General features: G+C 31.0%; 1 protein-coding gene across 1 annotated transcript; it reads right to left on the reverse strand.

Moving 5' to 3' along the window:
• Positions 1–2,202: 2,202 nt before the first annotated feature.
• Positions 2,203–9,966, reverse strand: LOC112501135 (probable serine incorporator). Its single transcript, XM_025104801.1, has 12 exons — positions 9,712–9,966; positions 9,407–9,480; positions 8,344–8,503; positions 8,189–8,213; positions 7,658–7,747; positions 6,850–7,021; positions 6,066–6,139; positions 5,914–5,977; positions 5,265–5,336; positions 4,256–4,389; positions 3,454–3,527; positions 2,203–2,261 (listed from the first exon to the last, which is right to left on the reverse strand). Exons 1-12 carry the CDS (start codon positions 9,926–9,928, stop codon positions 2,203–2,205), a joined length of 1,215 nt encoding a protein of 404 aa, XP_024960569.1. The 5' UTR covers positions 9,929–9,966.
• Positions 9,967–14,269: the final 4,303 nt, after the last annotated feature.

Below are 14,269 nucleotides of genomic sequence, written 5' to 3' on the forward strand. Positions count from 1 at the left end.
TAATTTGTTTGAGGTGTTTTAGGGGGTGTTTGACAATTGCTTAATGGTTTGGGGTAAAATGATTAAGTGGTCAGAATGATTAAGTGGTTTTCATGATATAGTGCAAAATGAAATATAATTGTTTGGTAATTGTATACAATGAAATTAGGGCTCTTAATGGTTAAGAGAGATTCAAGATACAAAATCATTAAGAGGGTTTTAAAACCATTAAGAGACAATTTTTTTTTTTTTTGCCAAACAAGATTCAGCTCTTAACGATTCAAAGATTGCCTCTTAATGAAGATAAGTGGAGAGTCCTGACTTATTTTATGTAACTATTTTTGTCTTAACGGCTTAACGATTAAGCTTGTAACTTGTATGACAGTGAATAGGCAAAGAATGAGAGTCAATGTGAGAAGAGTACAAGAGATCTATACCCTTGATCACCTTTAATCTCAAACCCAACCATGAATTGTGTTTGATACGGATCAATAAAATTGATTTGATACATCTCATCCTAATATGCATCTAAGGATGAAGATTTCTTCTTACCGGGACCCAAACCCTGAGTGAATAAGCTGCCTATACCATAAGTATTCACATTGATTTAGCTATCATCTCAATTGATCAAGAAAAGTTGATTTTTGTTTGTATTGTCGTTTCAAATACGAGTAGAAAACTCTTCAAAATGATTACTTAGGAAAGAGAAATGATTTACCATGAATACTACCAAATATTTAGAAGAAGAAAAAAACATCTTATAAATCATATTAAATAATTTAATAATATAATTGATATGTAATCTCCGAAATAAAGCAATTCTTTGAGATGAACATAATTTTTTTCTTGAAAATGTTTGAATTTTAATTATCCATTTAAAAAAATCCGTTAAAGATTTTCTTACGTATTATTTCAACATTCATCCTACAAATTTCTTCTCAAACGTCTCATCATCAACTTTCCATATGAAAAGCTCTGAATTTATAAATAAAATATTCAAATGATAATACTCCTATGAATACTAGATATAATTATGTATTGTTGGTCGAAAAAGGTTTCACTTTCAAATGTCACACGAAATGGCTCCCTTTTCTTTGTGTCAAATGAGAAGTTAACAACAATATTTTTTGGTCGCCTTTTCAATTTGCAAAGGACAATGATGGCCAAGGTTTATAGCTTTTCTTTTCCATCATCTTCTCAATAGTTTAAGAACTACTTTTCATTCCAAAACAACGTCCTTGTCAAAATGAACCACTACTTACAATGAAATACATGTTTTAGATGTTTATACAAAACTAGAAGGGTACTCGTATAATACGGCGAGATATATATCGATTTTAATGTTTCATTTTAATTTTTTGGTCTCTGTCGATTTTATAATAAAGTTTTATGTAATTTTGAGCAAACATTAATGTTTTTTGTAATAAAATACAAATTTGAAGATATCATTAAAATTAAAAAAGTTCTCATTTTTCTTTGTAATATCTTTAATTCAAAATTTTATTATAATTTAATTTAGATTTAATAACGAAGTAATTTATTTTTGGTTTAATAATATAATTTTTTTATAAAGATAATAACTGTTAGAACTCAATAATTATCTTAATTATATTTTACATTTTATATTTAAAATAAGAAGTTTATCTTGTATTTAGTTATATTTATCTACAACTAGTTATACGAATTTAAACATGAAGCTTAATAAGTTGTACTTACGCACAATTTACTTGTAATCTTGAATTTTATAAGTAATATATAATAAAAAAGTTTCCTCATCAATATATAATACTTTGTATTCGTAATTATATAAAGCAAAAAACATTACAATAATCTTACAACCATAAAACCAGAAATTCATATATATATATATATATATATAATGTATATATATATGGTATATATATATACTCCTGAGGGTCATGGTCGTTGCACTTCCTTTTCCCTCTGGTCCATATGCAACAACATATACATATACATATACATATACATATACATATACATATACATATACATATTGTATAAGAAACAAACAATAGTTGATTTCTTTTATCTGTGGTTGAGTATATATTTACAATGGCAATACCATTACCAGCCTCCTCCATTCTTAATTTTATGTAAAATTTTGGTGCAGAACTGACACACACACACACATATGTATGTATATGTATAAATATGCTTCATTTGGTGGTGGTGGTGGTGGTGGAGATGGAGCACAAAGTTTGATCATGCGGGTTGTTCAACTTGTCTGTTTTTCCACACCATTGGCGCTATTAGCATCCACACTACAATTAAACCAACCAACCAAAGGAATTATGGGAGCTCCAAATTTGTTCCTAAAAACCATATATATAAATATATAGACTTAGAATCATGTGAGACAAAACTGTTTTCGTAAGACACGATTTTCACAATTGAAACTTGCACAGTTTTGCTGTGAAGATTCGGTTTTTTTTTTACCTTCATAACATTTTGTTATGAAATTTCAAGTTAAAAAATCATGTCTCATATGTTTCATGAAAACAACCTTGTCTCACGTAAATCCAACCTTATATATATATATATATATAATATTAATAAATCATTTGTATTATATAAGTGTTAATTAAAAATGATTTTAGTGACTGATGATTTTAGTGTGTAATAATATTTTATTTGTTGAAAACATTTGTTTTATAATAATCAATTAATAAAAAGATAATATAATTATATTTATATTTATAATTTGTTTTTTTATAAATTATTTGTAAGAAATGGAATTCAGTTCCATTCGAAATCCTACAAAACAAACACACCAAAGATTCCAAATCCTTCCACAAAATCCAAATCCTTCAAAACCATTACATCAAACCAAACTCCATTAAGAGAAATTTGATATGTTTTTTGAAAGTATATAATATTTATATACCATAAATACTTACACACACTCTTCATTTTTGGTGAGATTTGAACCCTCTGATATGTTTTTATATGGTATATTTTAACACCTTTCTGATGATAGCTGATTTATTTGAACTTTTTAAAAATTGAATGATCTCCTTAAGCATTTTCTAATGTTTTGTTGGAGGAAGAGAAGAAGAGAGTGTTTAAGTATTATAAAGTATTATAAAATACAGTCCCCTTCTTTTACAAACCATGAATCTGGTACAAACTTATAGATACTCTTTTATATATTGTTTCATATAAATACGTTATATGAAACAATACGTATGAAAATACAATGTTTATTAGTGTTGTTTCATATATGAAACGTTCACGATTATTTTATTCCACACGTAAAATAATCGTAATGTTTCATATACGAAATAACCCTGTGCATATACTGTATTTTCATACATGTTATTTCATATACTAAAAGAACCGATTTATACTAAAATCTTGGTTTGTAAACGAGTGGGACTGGGAGTATGAGATAGAATGATGAGAGTAGAATATATATATATATATATATATATATACACACACACACACACTTACAGTAAACACAAACTGCAAGCCACTCGTTCACTATTCTGACCCAAGTACTCGTCCAACCAACATCAATACTCCACCTGCATAAAGGGCAATTAGGTAATTTTACAAAAAATAGAAGAATCAGAAATTATAGTAAATGGATCAAAATAGTCAAACTTCCCAACCAAATTCATTTTTCAAAACCATTTTTAATCATATTCCCATTTCAGCCAGAGTTTATGTAATTACATAAAGACAAATTGAATGAAAAAATAACGTATTTTAACTTGATTATTATTTCAGGTAAAGTACTCCCAAAACTTCCATTTTGGTACCTAAGATGTAAAATTTTAAACACTTAAGTACCCGGATATCTTAATCTAAAATTAGTTTTTATGTATTGTGGTTTATTAAAAGAAAGAGTAATGCTTCAACCGGTTACTCAAGTATTTAAATATTTAAAATTTTACATCTTAGGTACCAAAATAAAAGTTTCAAAAAATACGTTACCTAAAATAACAATCAAGTTAAAAATACGTTACTTTTATCATTCAATTTACCCTTTATATAAAGCTTAATTTTCAAATTTTAAAAAAGAAAAAGAAAATCTTTACATGCAAATTTGCTTAAAAGTTTCCCACTTGCGTAGAGAATTTTTTTTCTTTTCATTCTAAAATCTGAAAATAAGCTTTTACGTAAATACGTAACATACTTACGTAAATTTTGGCTAAATTGGGATTTCGATCTCAAACGTTATTAAAAGAAGATTTAATTGAGAAGATTAACTATTTTGGTCAATTTTAAAAGACGATAATTATAAGCTTACTTTTTCATGGGGTGGTGATAATTCCAGCCAGTCAACAACATTGCAAAGTACATGGCTCCAGTAGCGAAAACAAGATGGAAGAATCCAAAGCCATATGGCACGTCGTTTTCATCCTGTGTCTCTTCCTTTTTGAACTGTAACAAATTTATGCTTTTATGAATGGATAACAAAAACTAAATGTATATTTAAAAAAAAATGCAAAAATGATAAGAATGTAAGTATAAATGATTCATATGTGAATATTGGTAAAATCAGAAAAATATCCATTTCAAAATGTATATGTGATAGGGACGGACCCAATATTTTTTTTCAAATAATACACCATTTGACTATAAGAAACAAATATATGATATTTTCCACAAGATTATCATTGGTTAATGTGAGGTCATGTATTCAAGTTTCTTACTGAACTTTTTTTTTCTCTCCAGAAAACATAATAAATTTGAAATTAAAATCTAAAAACTAAGAAAATGACAATAATGGGATTCAGACGCGGGTTTGCGGTGGAAGGAAAACCTTGCAAACCAACTTTACCAAGGGAAACATGTGTCCTCATTGTAGTTTTAAAATATTTACGATGGTACACAACAAATTGATACGATGACACTTTTCTCGACCCTATAATTTTTCATACTACGGAGGAGCAACGAAACGGTAGCACATGTCACCACAAAAACTTCTTGGGTCTATCCCTGATATGTGAACCCACGTTTGGTTAATTACTTACCTTTTTACCAATTATTTACACATGAAGATGCATTTGTAAACTCACATGCCTTTTAACCAATGATTCACATATGAATAATTTATTCTTACATTCTTACTTATCTAAATATTCTCCTTATGATATAATATGTGAATGTTTTAATGTTTACGTAACCTTCAACTGCATAGTTGAAGGTTACAATATATTGTGTTAAAAATTGTAATATTCACACAATTTAAAAAGTAATTTCACGGATCTTATGAAAAACATTTACAAGATGTTTGTTGAATGAAGAGGTATTACCTGAAAGCATTTAGAATCAATTCCTGTTGAAAATGTTGCAATAACAATTGCAAGTACAGCAACAACAAAGCTCTGTTAACAAGAAGAGTAATGGAAAAAGGTTAATAGTTTCATCTGGAGACTCAATTGAATTATTTTATGGGCAAATTGTAATATGAAGTTTTAGTGTAACAAACATTTGTTTATTTCGATTTCATACCCAATTTATTTGGTAAATTATTTTTTAGCCTATGTTGTATTAGTTGATTTTGATCTCATTCGAGGGTAAAAATAACGTATTTTAACTTAATTCATATTTTGGGTAATGTACTTTCAAATTTTCATTTTGGTACCTAAGATGTAAAGTTTTAAACATTTAAGTATCTGGATAACTGATTGAAGCATTAACCGGTTACCATGCTGATGTGGTATCTAACTCAGTATTATTTGCTATTCAACCCAATTTCATCTCATCAACATGGTAACCGATTAATGCTTCAACTGTTACCGGGGTACTTAAATGTTTAAAACTTTAAATCTTAAGTACCAAAATAGAAGTTTTGAAAGTATGTTACTAAAAATAGGAATCAAGTTAAACTACATTACTTTTTTCTATGTAATTTGCCCTTTCATGAATTAAATATGTATGAAAAATGTGAGGTGAGCTTACTATGATAGATAACCAGTCTCTTGAGGCTTCGGATGACCTGAGACATTTATCATCTGGTGGTTCACTATAGGCACAAAGATAAATGGTCAAGTTTTAAGCAATAACTAAGCTGAAAATTAAGCAAACAATGCAATAGGAAAACCGGTTCCTACCTTCTAATCGCGGACCAGCATAGAAACACGACGTAGAGTCCCATAAAACCAGGAGTCAAGAATCCCGCGCTAATCTGTTTCACAAGTAAAAAAATGAGATTTGTCTAACAATGACGTGATGAAAAAGAACACTTTGATTGTGAGAATACGTGAAAACTCATTAGATTATTTTTCAAAAGATTCCTTATTGAGATCGGGACATGACGGAACAAAATTTCTTGTCCCATTTTGATGCAATATTAAGACCGGGACATAACAAGACTGAATGGGATGAACATGCACTTTTTTGTCTCATTAAAATAGGTGGAAAAAAACCACGGAGATGAGACAAAATTGATAAATTACTAAGCTACTCATGTCAAATTAAAATTGTAAAACATTGCACAACTCTTTCACCCACCTACCCCCTTTAGTCCGTCCCGTCTGCATACCAAACGCACCCTGATGTGTTTGGTACGCCGGATAGGATGGGACAAGAGAAAATAAAAACCCGTCCCACATTTGGCATTGACATTAGACTGGTACAAGACGGGATTGGGTCAAAATACTAATAAAAACCATGGAGACAAGACAAAATTGATAAATTACTAAACTATCCATGTCAAAATTAACACCCTAAAACATTTCATAATAATCTTTCACCCGCCTACCCCACTCTCGCCTCTCTGGTTCTATCCATGTACCTAATGCAACCTTAAGAAGAGAAGAGGGTTTCGATATATATTTAAAAGAAAATGTTCAAGTCTAACAGATACGAGACTCTAATAATGAATATTGAACTTACTTTTGGGTGAAGAGAGACACTAGTCATAAGTTGTAGGAGTACAAGTGTCCATGTGATGAAGAAAATGTTGAGCAGGCAACTTGGTTGTGGTGTGTACCAAATGTACATCAAAATGATCCCCAAAATCGACACGATGTATGCACTTGTTGCAAGCAGCATGGAATGGATGTGGCTGGTGAAAAACAACCGTTAGGATACAAATGCAATCCAAAGCAACCCATTCATAATTAGAAACTTGTTATTTTTAAGTATATATTTTCTTTGTCTCAAAATAAGTGTCTACAATTCTATTCATATTTGTCTTAAAATAAGTGTCTAGTTTCAAAAATAGATAAATAAAAGCATCTCCAACAAATTCTCCAAAATTTCTTCAAAATGAAGAATAGAACTTCAAAATCTCTAAAACAAAAATACATTAAACTGCAAAAAATTCTCCATTCTGGAGAATACAACATTGATTATATTATTAAAATATTTTATTTATCTAATAAAATACTATTTCTCTCTCTAAATATTTAATTTCAAAGTTTTCTGTTGGTGCAAATATATTAAAAAAATATTTCTCTCATTGTAATCATATTTGGACTGTTCTCGAAATTTGGGGATTTTTACACTTCATCTTCTACTTTCTCCATTTTGGAGATTTTTAGAACAAAAAACATGTCCAAAATCTCCATTTTCTTCATCTTGGAGGATCTATTTGACAAATATTTAAGAATTGTGAAGAGAGAATTAATTAAGAGTAAATTTATCATTTGGTTAAATGTGTAATCATTACGCATGTCTAACAAAAAGTTTAGAAACTTACCATCTTGCAGCATATTTTTCTGACAAACAACAATCATTCAGCCATGTAATGAAGCTAATTATACTGATTAGCTGAATTAGCAAAAAGACCCTACATATATCATAAAACAAGATGGTTTAGATGTCATTATAACAAAATCATAGGATGCAAGAAATCTCTTAGTGTCCTAATAGACTGTTTGTTTTATAGGACTTAAGTTTTTAGAACTGAACATATATGTGTCTTATGTAAGAATGTTGTAATAGGTTTATAAGACGTTTTTGGATATCTTAAATAGTTTTTTAGGACACTTTTACAAAATGTCATAAAAAATTATTTAAGACGCCCACAAGTATCCTATAATCTTATTGCAATGCTTTTACATAGGACACGAACCTATAAAAACTTAAAACCTATAAAATAATTTATTATGATTTTTAGAGATTTATGGTGTCCTGTAAACCCGAATTTTGTTGTAGTATGTTTTCATACTTTCCGCTCGAAATCATAAAATGCCAAATGATGCAACAATTGTAAAATATTGATACGTACCCTGCACCGAAATGTGCAACATCCCCTGCCAATAAAAATTGCATTAGATCAAAGACATCTGTGATTTAATTATTTGCAGTGATATGATAGCTGTGTGAAAAAGTGAAGAATATATATATATATATATATATATATATATATATATATATACTAACCATATATCAAAATCATCTCTGTGGGAAGAAAAAATGGCAACACGAGTAGTGCAATCATAAGGAAAACCTTGGCAGACCACCAACCAGAATGCCATAATTCTTTTCTTCCATGCAACTTGGAGGTACCAGCAGTTGAAAGAAACATTGTGAAGTAGAATATCTAATATACACGATTAAGGTAATTTTTCTTAAGGGTATTCAAGGAAATAATATATATATATATATATATATATATATATATACATACATATGTGTGTGTGAGAGAGAGAGAAAATATGTGGAATCCCATTGTATTATTAACCACAAGAGCCATTGAGAAGAGAATGAAGGTTCATCATATATTGAGAAAAATGGTTCAAGTCTAACCGACGCGGAATTCAAACACGCGCTCTCCAGTGGAGACTAGACAGTCACAAATTATGCCCAAAGTGTCACGTCTCTAGCGTAGTAAAATTTTACTTTGATACCATGTGAGAATCTATAAGATCTCATTAGATTACTCTCCAAAAGAGTCTAGAGAGCAGGAGGTTCCAACATATATCGAGAAAAAAATGTTCAAGTCCAACCAATGAGGTACTCCAACATGCCTTCTCCAACAGAGACTAGACGGACAAAGATTGTCCAAAAGTTGAGTCCCTAGATTGATAGACATTTACTTTGATAACATGTGAGAATATATAAAACCTAATAGATTACTCTCTAAAAGAGCTTTTGAGAAAAGAACGGAGGTTCCACCATATACTAAGAAGGAATGGTCAAAGTCTAGAAGGTGTGGAACTCCAACCCACCTTCTCTAATGGAGGCTAGATGGGCACAGGTCATCCCAAATGTCAAATCCCTAGACCGATAGACATTGACTCTGATATCATATGAAAATATCTGAAACCTCAATAGATTACTCTCTAAACGAGTTCGAAGATAAGGGAGGTCCCAACATAAATTGAAGATAAATAATTTAAGTCTAGTCGATATGAGATTCCAACCGTATATGGATATATCCTAACATTGTACTTTATTTTTTTAATATTGCTGCAGATGGCTACAAATGGAGATAAAAGGATACAAAACATCCCATGCTCACCCTCAGAACTCCTTCTGTGCCTAAACAGTCTTTGCCACCTTGGCAACTTTTCAATCCTGCAATAACATGAGACTGTGAGAACACTACTAATATATTTCCAACTGAAAGTAAATAAAATCAATCCAAACCAAATTAAACCCAATATATCCCACTTTTAAAGCAGGGTCAGCGGCTACGATATACACAAATCAAACCTCTACCTCATAAGATAGAGCGGCTGATTCCATAAAGACGGTTACTTAGGCAAAAATGTGTAAACAATAAATCATGATATGGAACAATATTACTCTTCATTTCAGTCAAGGCACTAGGTCCATAGTCGCGAACTGCCCACGCAAGCAAATTTGATAAAAGAAACATCACGCTGTAGACGTATCTAGCCATCCAAGGATTAGATCCATGGCAGAATTGGGTCAACCAAGAACCCTCTAAGAGCTTGGCATATCGATTGCTGATACTGTTTGTTGTGTCCCCCATCCCGTCTTCAAGTTTTGATAGAATCATGATATTGCCTAGTGAAATTACTCCCCCGGCTCCCTTCTCATCTGCAATACGTAAGATTTTTCATCGCAAATTAGTGTATCAAGAGTCGTAAAAACGACAACCTGCAAATTTCAGTGTCTTGGAATGATATGTTGGAGTCCTGCATCTGCTAGACTTGAAATCTTCCCTTCCTCCTCTAGGGCTTTTTTGGAGAGTGATATTGGGGTTCCATATCTTCTATGGTATTAGAGCCAAGATTTGCCACTCTAGGGACCCGACATTCTGACTAGCCCCCTCTTTACACTTTAGGACAATTTGTCCATCTAGCTTCCGTTGGAGGAGGCTTGTTGGAGTCTTACATCGACTAGACTTATACATACATGTTGCCATAGGTGAATCATGTTTCTCCGATGGGGGTGGATTTAAGGAGGGAGGGTGTCCGCTGCCTCTTTATCGTGCGAAGGTAGTGGAATTCTTTTAGGAGTCCAAAAGGATGTATTCATTTTAATTAACACGTGTTCCTTTAAATCTGTTGCAATCTATTGATGGCATTAAAGATTTTTAAAGTTCAAATCCCTTTAGCTCTTTTCTAAATTTTTAGTGAAAGTAACATAAAAGAATGAAAAAGGGGGGAAAAAATATTTTCGGTACTCTTATAAACCACTTGTATGTTATTTTTAATTAAACGTATTTTAAAGGTTGTTTTATTTTATATTATGGTAACTACTTTTTGTCTGATTTAAATGTTATCTAAATGCTCTGGGTAACCGACCACACCTAAAAGACAAAGCTTATCTAGAAGCCTTGTGGGGTTAGCTTAACTAACAATAATACTTAAGTCTTTTGGGATTTTCCTCAAAGGTCATCAGTTTAAATCATGCCAGACCACCGAGATTTTCTTAACTATTCTTCAAGACCTCTAAGATTAGTTGAAGTATGTGCAAGCTGACCAAGGCACCTAGAAAAACAAAACTCAACTAGGATGGAACTATCTTTTTTTTTCTTTTCTAATTTGGGGATTTACTCATATTTTCCTTAATTTTCATTTATCTTCATAATTAAACCATCTAAAGCTAGAAGTAAAGTCTTGAGTATGTTGTAGCTTCAAGTGTATCAGCAAAATACAATTTTCCTTAAAAACTTGTAACGTTATTATAGAATTATTATTTTGGATTTATATTTAAGGCTATGTAGTAGCTAACAATAACTAAGACTAGGAAAAAGAGTAAATTACATATTATGTGGTTTAGTGTTTTTAACAGTTTTTATTCCTTTTTTGAAAATCTAATGCAATGTGTCCCTATGGTTGCGTCTTTTTAACAAGTTAAGTGATTCCAAATTTTTAATGAGTTGGGTCCTTTTAATTTTAGTTTTTTAACAAGTTTGATCCCTGAATAAATCAACAACTTAGGTCCTGGGATTGCATTAAAGACCAAACGCCTTGTTGTAAAAATGTAACCACAGGGACATGATCCGTTGAATTTTTAGAAACAAGACAAAAACTGTTAAAAACATATAACAATAGGGACTAACATGTAATGATGTAATCTACTAAAAGAAATACATTCTTTGCGGAGGTAATTGTGGGTGAAAGCAGCAAAACCTGTAAAAGCAATCACGCATCGGGACAAACCTGTTTTTGAGACTTTTAATTTTCTTTCTAACTTGTGACTTTCCGTAAATAGAAAATGGGTATAATTCTTTATATCCTTCTTTTTGTTCTCGTGACCACAAACCAATACAAGTGTATTGCATACCGTTTCCACCAAGCAATCCTCGATGCCCACGACACTTACGATTGGATCTCTACACTTTTCTAACCTAACTTTAAAGTGCCCTCTCTTTTTAACAGATCAACAAGGAATGTATGACCACATGAAATATCTCTCTACACATAAGACTCTTGTTTATAAATAAAACTAAAACCAACAAACTAAGAATGTGCTTACTTAAATGTTTATCCGGTAAGTGTTTATCAAGTTGTTTTACTTTACTGGTTAAGGGCAACCACACACTCAACAAAAGAAATAATCCATTTACCACTTATTCCTAACAAAACAAACTATTAATCCACTTATTCTTTCTTACTAGTTTTCATTTAATCGCTCATATATATATATATATATATATATATATATATATTAGTGGGAAGTTCATACAAGAAGACTAAATACCTTAAAAGGGTAAGAACGGAAGGTCAATGAAAAATTTGAATCATTGAAAAAATCCATTTGAAAATCCATATGTTAACTCATATAAATAATCTGTAACATGGTTCACATATGCGTATTCAAATAATTTTTTTCCAGATCTTTTCAAAACTTCATATATGCATCTTTTCATAACCTTCATTTTCTATCATCTCAAAATATTAGTTTTTCTTATTTGAACCAACCCTTAAATATGTATCTAGATAAAATTTATCCGTAAAGAATAGATAAATCTTAATTAGAGGTATCATTAGATAGTAAATGACAAATTTGTGTTTGACTTCAAATATGAACCTAACAAAAAATAGTATAAATCTCTCTTTTAATTATTTTATATATTTTATTTTGTCTTTATTTCTATGTTTGGAAAAGAAGATAAAATAAGTTCCGACATAAATATCCATGTTTAATATCAAAGGCATGATTTTTTGACGTGTACGCTGGTATATCCTTTTTCATGTCCACTAATTCAATAAACAAATGAAATTAATAATTCGTGACCATCAAAAAATCAAATATTATACAAAATATTGCATTCCGATCGAACATACTTAATAGGTCTTTAACTTATTCGGTGAACTATACATGATTGTTTAAATAATTTATTCAGTAAGTTTCTAGAATGATCTTTATGAAGAAACTCATGTTTTTTTCAAACATGTCTCTCTCAACTAAATAGCACGCTTGTTCATTTATGAAAAAACTTTTACAAACACGTTCTCAAATATATCATGACTTCATGGATAACCAACCAAACAACCCCTAAATTTTTACTAGTGGTTGGACATTTAACATGTATACAAATTCATAAATAATATCAATAATTATACGTATAAAAATATTTGCATTCTGAACATATAAAATGGAGTTTGTATAACATCACCTACCACATCGCAAAGTAAAAATATTGGTCAGAACTTCGTATAATTTGTTGTATGGTACAACAGTTTGATGCCATTGTATTTGTTCATTCTTTTCGTGTCCTCTGAACCTACCAGATAAGTTAATTATACTTTATGTGCAGTCATCATTTGCACCGTACAAATGGCCGATGCACATGCTTTTTTCACGGCAATGAAGCCGGTGATTTCGATTCTACGACAACGAGAACTCCATAATCAATAAACAGAGCACGATTACCATCTAATAATCATACACATTCATCAACGAATCGAACTGAGAAGACAGTACTCAAATTATTACCAAAAGGAAACCGTCAGAACTAAAAAAAAAACCGACTGAATCCATCGTGTTCGGATCTCAACAAAACCAAATCAAAGTTTGATTCACAGTTTCACACAATCGATCAATCATGTATATATATATACTCATACATTTCATCAATTTGCAATAACTAATTGGAAATTAATCAACATACCTGATGAGAAGCGAGAATGGATTGAAGAACAGCGATTGATGAAGTTTTCTTTCGTAATCCGTCAGAAAAAAACAGTTTTGCAGGTTTTCTTCAGAAACACGAATCGAAGAGAGAGAGAATCCAGCGGTCCACCGGAAGACCACCAACACCAGCTACACAATTCGGGAAGCTTTTTACATAGGAGAGAGAGAAGAAATCATGCTTTTTAAGTTATTTTAATGTGATCTTTTCCCTCTTTTCTCTTTCTGTGTTCAATTCGTATCATACCTCAATACATACAAAGCATGTGTGCATATATATATATATATATAGAGAGAGAGAGAGAGAGAGAGAGAGATTGCTTTAGGAGGAGGAGAGGGTTATGTTTTGGTATTTGCATGCTTGCTTTTCCCGCCTAATGGCCGTTTGATACGTTCTTTTGGTAGAAAAAAAGCGAATTACTCGTTGGTTAAAAAACAAATTGCAGGTTTTGTCTTTTATATACCTTACTACAGATCAGAAACCAGGTTGGTTCCAATCTTTTTGTAAGCTCTGCAGGGGCGGAACACAACCGTTGTAGTCCGGGGGGCCGAAATATAAGAGCATCTTCAATAGATTTTTCAAAATTGAGAAAATGGAGATTTTAGGCATATTTTTGCTACAACAGACTCTCCAAAATTCTCCAAAACGGAGAAAACATGAGAGAGTGTAAACAAAAATTGATTACAATGAGAGAAAACATATCATTTTTTGTCTTTATTTGATCCCAAGAATGGATTGGATCGAAACGACTTT

This window comes from Cynara cardunculus (assembly GCF_001531365.2).
Source record: "Cynara cardunculus var. scolymus isolate 2C chromosome LG 17, CcrdV1, whole genome shotgun sequence".
NCBI lineage: Eukaryota > Viridiplantae > Streptophyta > Magnoliopsida > Asterales > Asteraceae > Cynara > Cynara cardunculus.